Here is an 8,514-nt window from a genome sequence, read left to right on the forward strand (position 1 = left end):
GTACTTTTTTCTGTCTGAACATGCAGAGAATTGCGCCCTAAGTGCCTTACAATATTTCTAAAATTCAAGAGATACAACAAGAGTCACTTTCTCACAAACCAAAACTGAACAACCCAAGCAGCTCCACTTGAGCAGGAGCTGGTATCTCATGTTCTTTCCCATAGGACAGTTAATGTCAGTTGGCCCTGTGTGCGGTGTGTGTGTGTGTGTATAGATACAACAGGATTGCACTGTTAGTGATGAAGGACTATGCCTTCTGCACATAGCCAAGTGCATTCTCTTACTGGATATGTTGCCAGCTGAACTTTGGCAATGAAACAATAAATGAATTCCCAGTGTCCAATTCCCCCCCCCTTCTGGTGTTGGTTGACCAATTGCAGAAGAAGAGGTCCATGCCTCTGTCCCTTTGCATATTGTGCATTACTTTATTTATAGCCACTCCCTCTCCTCGGGGAATCCTTGAGAACTACCGTCTTGTGAGATGCATTAGGCACCTCTGGCAGCCTCTTAATCAAACCACAGTTCCCAGGATTCTTTGCAGTGTGGGAAAGACATGACGATTGAACTGGCATAAACCCAGTGGAGGCCGGTGGCTCCGATTTCGGTGGGGCTGTAAATCCATTCCGGGTTTCAGTCAGAACCCACCAGAACTCTAAAGGAGCTATCCAAGGTATGGAACCCTATCCCCAAAATAGGTTCCAACAAAATCAGAGCCACCAACTTCCATTGTAGAAATCCAATGAAAGATTGTAGAGTGGGTGTATCCCAACAATTGTGTAAAAGAAGTTACTTTACTGTGTCGGTGCAGCTGTCATGCAAGAGTGAGAAAAGCCACACTTCTTGCAGAAATTCCGTGTCTAAAGGTAAAGAAACCCTGTGTCTGCAATTCATTTACTCATGCTCATTTCTTCACTAAAAACATCAGTGTGTCAACCTTTCCCCTCCAGATAACCTATTTATTATTCCATTAAATATAGCCACAGTCTATATCATCTTGTTCACAGTTCTACACCAATAATTATGGTAGTGTTTTCCTATCTCTAGGGCATGTATTTACTCCATTGCATCTGGCATTGTTTTGAATCCGTTTCCATGACAGCCTCTTACATGTCAAGTGCAAACATTCACAGTTCATTACGGAGTTGTTGTTTATTCGTTCAGTAGTTTCCGACTCTTCCATGGACCAGCCCACGCCATAGCTTTCTGTCGGCTGTCGCCACCCCTAGCTCCCCCAAGGTCAAGTCTGTCCCCTCCAGAATATCATCCATCCATCTTGCCCTTGGTCGGCCCCTCTTCCTTTTGCCTTCCACTTTCCCTAGCATCAGCCTCTTCTGCAGGGTATCCTGTCTTCTCATTACCGTAGCGTGCTCTATTATCTTAAGGCGGGAGAAGCTGAAGCCTGCAAAATACGGTAAAGCTTTGCTTGGTAGGAGGTGAGACGAAGGAGGCGATACGCTGAGTCACGCTTACCATAATAAGCCAGATACAAGCGCATACTGTAAGGACATAACGCATTGTGTTCACTAAAGCTGGTGGTGCAAGTTTGAGAGTCACTGTACACTCACAGTATTTGGCCACATCACAGAATTGCAAGCGGGCCATTATTACCGTTTTTATAACTCCAAGAAATTTCTATCCAGTAAACGGGATGAGGATACCATAAGGCCTAAAACACAGCTGCTTCTGGGGTTGCGCATTGTTAATTGATAGGCAGGGACAAACTGGTTTCCTTTCATTACAAAGTCTGCCTGGAAGAGGCGGGGCCTATAAAGAGAAACCAAAATGGGCATTAAAAAACAGTGAGCCTTGCTAGATCGCACCAAGGTCCTTCCTGGTCCAGTAGCCTGTTTCCTGCATTGATCGGCCAGATGCCACCACCAACCACAAGGAAGGTATGAAGGCGACAGCTTGTCGCTAGCATCTGGTATACTGGCTCTGAACATGGAGGTTCCAATGCTCAGTCACGCCTTTAAAGGGGGGATATCTTTCTTCCAGGAAAAATAAATGGATATGGCGGACGGAGATGAATTTTAAAGATGGTAATAGCTCTGTTCTATAGGGTTTTTCCCCACTTAGGTCCTCAGTGCCCTAAGTTCCTCTCACACAGTGTAATGTAGTTAAAGAACAAAGAGTTTTATAACTGTTATGTCCTAAAATCGGATGCTTCTAACTTGGCAGCCTTTTCTTCCCTCCTCACGCCCCCTCTCCGTGCCTTCCTACTGTACTTGTGAGATCTTCACCCGAGCCCTCGTTGTCCTTTCCTTTCTAGCTACATGCTAGTTAAACCGCCCCAGGGACTGGAATCTTGGCGCATTCGATGTGACTCACGAGCGCTCCTCGCACCTCCCTCCCTTTCTCCAGTGGCAGGAGCGTGAGGGTGGGGAGAGGACGGTGGGCTGAGAGCGTGACGCATAGTTGGTAGAGAACGGGGAGAGCGAGGGAGAGTCCCGCAAGTAGTGTGAGCTTCCCCCAAAGCAGGCACCACCGAAGAGGAGGCCCCAGTTGGTAGCTCTGCTGGGCCACCAAAGTGTGTCTAGCAGCTATGTCGGCCTTCATTTTTACTCTAGAGTAGATGCAGCCCCCCCCCCCGGATCAGGATCTACAGTAACAAAGAAAAGGGAAAGGGGGGGGGAATCGTAGCCGCTAGACGCACTTTAAAGTAATGTCTGATTTGGCCCTGTATGTTTGTGAAAACGAAGCACCATCGTTCTTGCGACGCAGGGAGAAAACACTCTCCTGTTACTTTCTGGAACCCCTCGAGTTCTACTAAGAAGACATATTAATTTTAAATATTTGCTTGCAGCGAGTTTTGTAACATTGATGATGTTTCCAGGACAGCGCTTGGGTGGGGTCACATTCTCCACGGTGAGAGGAAGCGAATCTGCGCCGGAAGCGGAGGAGGGAGGGGGGGAAATCCGTGTAGGTTTTTTTTCTTTCGGGCCCTCCCCCGCCCCCGCCTCTGCCTCCTCCTTCGCGAGCCCCTGTTTGTGTCACCGGCTCTGACGACAGCATCCTCCTCCGCATCCCGTCGCCATGGCAACCCTTTGTTACCACCAACGCTTGAGTGGTCCAGGAGGGGAGGGGGCTGGCAGGGGTGGTATATAGGCAATGCTGGGGGGAGACCGAGAAGGAAACTCCAGATCTCCACCCAGAAAGAAGAAGATTAAGAAAAGCAAAGCTAGGAGACAAGGAAAGAAGCTGGAAGAGGGCAGAAGAATATAGATATATATTATATTATATTTATTATAGATTATATATGCACATATATATATATAGAGAGAGAGAGTGCTATTTGGAAGCAGAGAAAGAAGAAAGGGATAATTCTCTCAGATCCTGAAACAGAAATTCAGTTCCCTCCTCACTCTTATTACTCTTCTTTTCCAAAGGCATTTAGGTGGTCCAAAAGCAGGTTTCTTTTCAGAGAAGAGTTTTTGAGAGCTATTCTCGGAGCCTCCATTGAAAGACAGCCCTGACAGGTAATTTTTAATTTGTTAAAAAATGTTTGGAGTTGTTTGGAGTAAAGGGAGTAACTGACTTTGGCACTGCTATTTTCCTGTGTGCAAAGGTCGTGATTTCTGAGGTGGGGACTAGGGAGAAATTGGCAGGGGCAGAGGAGGATCTGAATAGTTGGGAGTGGGTTTAGGTTCCAGGATTGGGAACATCTGATATACTAATTGGAAATGGTGTTTTCAGGGAGAGTGCCATTTAATGGTGAGAAGTAATTTGGGGTGCTGAGAAGAGGGGTGTATGGGATCAGATTTAGTGACTATATGGGAGGCAGATAAATGCCAGCTCACATCTTTGATTTAAAATGAGTTGAAACATTTTTTCAGGGCAGTTTAGAGACGGAGAGCTCAGAAATGACACAAGGCGTGAAAATGAGGATCGTGCATTTGTGGGACGTAGAAGAAAACTGGGATATTGTTTGGACAAATTTGGAGTTTGGGAAAAGGAATGGTTTGTTCACAATATTGAGGTTAAAGTGAGAAGGGGTTTGAGGGCCTCTTTTGGGGAGTCAGATGAGGGTAGCCATGTTCGTATGTCTGACTCTGGAATGTAGGGTGAGTGGTATGCATGTGACTAAGATTAAACATTTTGGACATCTATATTAGTGGGAAAAGTTAAATTCAGGGCTTGGAGATTAGATGTATACATGATAATTATGCACCTTTTGTAGTGCAAAACAGGCTTTGTGTTTATAGATGATACAGACAGAGTGGGGTCTGAATGCTTGTGCATTTTGAGGTTTGAAAGGGATATGATTCAGCATTATAGGCATGTGTAAGATGAAAGGAGTTTGAAAAGGAGATTTTTTTGACGGAAATAGCCCTCATAGGATGAAGACATTAAGTAGGTGGAAGCTGCAATCAGAATTGAGGATTCCTAGAGAGCCATCCAGGCTGCAGTTTTGATGTAACAGAACAGGGGGGAAAGCTGGGTGTGGAGGAGCACACACACTGAATTAAGTAGGGGATTTTTGGGAAGCAGTTAAAGGATATGGTTACAAGATCACACCCTCTTATTCTGGGTGAGTTAATTCAGAATATCACCTAGCCTTTATTTTTGAGCACTAACACATTCTAGATCTACTACCCAAGATGTGAGCATACATTGGTAGGGGGCAAAATGGGGAATTGCTTTTTCAAAATCTAGCAGTTACCTTGAGTGTGGTCATAGAGTAATTTAAAATGTGTTAAGGGCTAGCCAATCTGTGTTAAGTGATCTTGAGTATATGTTCTCCCTGGACCAGTGTTCCACCCAGTTTTCAAGGGTGCTTGCTTCAGAGAGTACTCACAAAAAGGGTTGTGTGAGCTGGTGTGTGTGTGGCTGGGGGTTAAGGTAAATTAGGCTCACAAGTTCTAATTGCACAGAGGTTTATCTTAGCTGACTGCACAGAATCCTATTAGTAAAGTAATAAAACTAAGTGATACTCTTAAATGCCCCAGTAAGAAAAAGCAAAGCCCAATGTTGTTCTCCAAGATCTAGTATATCCTACTAAACAACATCACACCCATTGATCCAGTACAAACCTTGGAAGAATTAATTAATAAATCCTTGAGCATACTTGTATCCAAAAACATCTTGGTAGACTATGCATGTATATTGCAAGCATAGTTCAAATTGCAGGAGACACCAGTAACATTGAGTTAGGACCACAATATGCTGGGTGTTCATTTGTTTTTATTAAAGAAAGGGTCTTTATATGGATTTTGGTGGTGTTTACTGTGGAGGTGTGAAAGGGTCAGATAGGTGAATTAGAGAACTGATATTGGGAACAGGAAAGCCAAAATGGTAGGGAATGATGAATATATGTCTCTCTCTCTCTTGCCAGTATAGAGGATGGGGAGAACCTCTTGATACAAAAACTGTCTCCATCCCTAAGTGCCAATAATCATGACCTACAAGTCTGAGTCACAAATTAGCATTCAACCTTCCCCTCCCTGTTTTGAGCCTATTGCTGTGATAGTAAAGGGATGGGGGGGGAAGGACGAGGATTAGGAATGGGCACTCTGATAGAGGAGGGGTGGAGAGAGTCCAAGAGCCAGTCCAGTCTACTGCCCCTTTAAGAGGCTGTCCACTCCCTCCCCCTATTCCTCCATTTTCCCATCGTCTCCATCATCCGCATCATTCCTGCAGCATCACTGTTTCTAGCTCCTTCCCCCCCCCTTCAGCCGTCAGAAGCAGGCGGCTTCACGGCATGAGAACGAGCAGCTGCTAGAGAGTTCTGAGGGTATGACAGAGGTAGGATATGGGGAAATATGTGGCTTTGCGCAAAAGTAGTACTTGCTGATCTGTCTGTCTCCATCTTTCATACCTTCATTTACTTATGAACTCATCTATCAACTCACTTTGCTCTATCTATTCATCTGCCTTGTTTTCCTCTGTTGCATCATGTTGCAATTCACCCAATTACCCTATCCATCTCTTCTGTCTAGTCTAAAAGTAATTTCTAACTCCCATCTCTACTTCACCCCAAATCTCCCTATATCCATTTGACTTTGAATTTGTATCTGTTGGATGGGGGCCAGAGGGGTGGGGGAACTGGAAAAGGGGACAGAATCAGGGTATATGAACTTTTGATGTCTGGTGCATGTTAGTTCTGAGTACTAGCCTTAAGTAAGAGAACTAGAAAATTGGATTGTGCCTTTTTAACTCTATTTAAAGTGCACCAATTCTTAAGATTTTTGCCTCTCTTCTTCTCCCATAGCTGTTATGTACGCTGAACCATCCGCCATGAATTTCCGGAACCATGGGTTCTTCCGCCGTTCTCCGCCCCCTTCTGTGGCCAAACCGTCTCCCACGGCTGGGAACACTTTGTCCGTTTTAGGAGGCATTGCTCAGATCTCCCCCTGCCTCTACCTCTGCTCTGGCAATGCTGCATCCAACAGACATATGGTCTACTCCAGGGCGGTGACTTGCGTAGTGAATGCCACCATGGAAATCCCCAATGCCAATTGGCCGGATATTGACTATGTCAAAGTGCCCGTCCCTGACCTCCCCCATGCTCCGCTGTCCTTGTACTTTGATTCCGTGGCTGACAGGATACATCAGACTGGGAAGAAGAATGGAAGAACCCTTGTCCATTGCGTGGCAGGTGTAAGTAGATCTGCCTCCCTCTGTATTGCCTACTTAATGAAATACCACCGGTTGAGCCTCTTGGATGCCCATGAATGGGTGAAGAGCAGGCGCCCCATTGTAAGGCCCAACGTAGGCTTCTGGAGACAACTCATTGAGTATGAACGCAAGCTGTTTGGCAAGAACACGGTCAAGATGGTACCCTCACCCATTGGGTTGATCCCAGATGTCTATGAAAAGGAGACCCGTGGGCTGGTTCCCTTGTGGAACGTAAGATAGACTTTGGGCAACTTTGGGAAGATGGTTGGGTGGTGGGTTGCTTGAATTTAGGGTCAAAATGTTTCCAACCATGTTAGGACCTTAATAAGACCTTCTGGCATGGTGGACCTTGATAAGAAATTCTGTTATGGTAGCCTTCTTGTAAGACCTTGCAATATGAGTAGATCATGGAAAAGACTTGAGTTGCTTGGACCTTTCAATGTGATAGACTTTGGTGTTTGGCACCACCATGTCAAATATTGCTAAGAATTTATATTTTGCTTATATTTGGAGGATAGTTAAAAACAAGGTATAGGCTGTTAAGACTTCTATCTATAGCAGGGGCTCCAAGGTCTTAATATATTAATTCTCCCTTAGTGAGGAGGAAGAGAAGAAAAAAATCTTTTGAAGATATAGAACCTTAGAACTACTTTCAAGCATTAGGGCTTGGGTTTACTTTATTTTTAATAAACACAATACACTTTCCCCCTCAGGGAGTGAAATTTAAGCACTAAGGTGATAGGAATTAATCTTAACATTGTTCCAGAGGCACAATGTTCAAGGACTGCTCCACCAGTGATGAGGCAGAAGTCAAGAAGCCAAAAATGACCAAACTTCCAATGGCAAGATGGAAGTTAACAGCTTTAGAAAGCAGATGGAGAATTCCAATACAATAGTTTTTGCTGAGCAGGCTGCAATCTGGCCCATGAGTGTCATGAATAGTAGTTTTAGTACACTCATATGGGAAAGAGGAAACGTTTTACTATTACCTCAGTAAAGGGGCCACTCAAAGCTGTAGGAGACAAATCGCACTAAGTGTGGATTTTTAACTGGAAAGGGGCTGAAGTGCAAATCTATTTCTGACAAGGATTGCAGTTCAATATCAAAAGTCAGTCTCTTTCATCACTCCCTCCTCAGGAACAAAGTAAATATGGTGGAATTTTGATAGTGTGTGAAGGGCAGTTTTCTAAGCACTTTACAAGAGAGCACATTTTCCTGAAAAAAGCTGTCACTAGAAATAGGAAATAATGGGTGGTGGTGGTGGGGGTTTAAATTAAAAAAATGCTACAGAGAGACTATCAAAAAGAATAATGTAACAGCAGTTTTAAGGAGAAAGTTTATTCCTGAGGTGGCAGACCTGCAATTTAGGTATGCTAAACATTAGGTATGCTAAACATTAGGTATGGACAACATTTTGCAGTCCAAGGGAAAGGTAGCTTCCATTTGGAGATTTTCTGACATGACTGTGGTGTGGAAGGGAGAGGTGTACTCAGAGTTGAGCACATTTTCAGTTAAAACTCAGGCATTGTATTCAGTATTTCAAAATGGAGTGAGCCCTAATTGCTCCAAGAAGTAAGGGGAAGCAGTTGGGAAACAATTATTTCTCCACCTTGGATAGGCTCAACTAACAGCACTCACCAGGCCTTTGTTTTAAAAAAGCGCCATCTTGTAAAGTTATTCCTAGAACTCTAATAATTAGTCCTAGTTTCTGTGATTATAAGGAGTGATTTAGCAGCAAGTTTCAAAAAGGTGCTTTTCTTTCCAGAACAAGGAAAGTTTCTGCCTCTGTTGACTTTTCAAAGCAATTTCCTACCAAGCCTCTACATATCAGTCAGGATTAGCTAGAAAGTTCTAGAAGCTCAAGAGACCACAGCTGACAGAGGAAAGCAGTATCTGGGG

At 44.3% G+C, this 8,514-nt stretch overlaps 1 protein-coding gene across 2 annotated transcripts; it reads left to right on the forward strand.

The window, feature by feature from the left end:
• Nucleotides 1-1,805: 1,805 nt before the first annotated feature.
• Nucleotides 1,806-7,987, forward strand: LOC134406294 (dual specificity protein phosphatase 14-like). Of its 2 annotated transcripts, XM_063137648.1 has the most exons (3): nucleotides 1,806-1,892; nucleotides 3,387-3,476; nucleotides 6,209-7,987. In XM_063137648.1, the coding sequence occupies exon 3, from the start codon at nucleotides 6,214-6,216 to the stop codon at nucleotides 6,853-6,855; it is 642 nt and encodes a 213-aa protein (XP_062993718.1). In that variant the 5' UTR covers nucleotides 1,806-1,892; nucleotides 3,387-3,476; nucleotides 6,209-6,213; the 3' UTR covers nucleotides 6,856-7,987. The 2 variants fall into 2 exon arrangements, with proteins under 2 accessions (XP_062993718.1, XP_062993717.1); XM_063137647.1 differs by lacking the exons at nucleotides 1,806-1,892; nucleotides 3,387-3,476 and adding an exon at nucleotides 5,600-5,742.
• The last annotated feature ends 527 nt before the right edge of the window (nucleotides 7,988-8,514 follow it).

The sequence above is a fragment of the Elgaria multicarinata genome, chromosome 11, assembly GCF_023053635.1.
Source record: "Elgaria multicarinata webbii isolate HBS135686 ecotype San Diego chromosome 11, rElgMul1.1.pri, whole genome shotgun sequence".
NCBI classification, from domain to species: Eukaryota; Metazoa; Chordata; class Lepidosauria; order Squamata; family Anguidae; genus Elgaria; species Elgaria multicarinata.

Excerpts from the sequence above, each read along its gene's own strand:
- LOC134406294 (XM_063137648.1), top strand. The coding sequence starts at position 6,214 with ATGTACGCTGAACCATCCGCCATGAATTTCCGGAACCATGGGTTCTTC.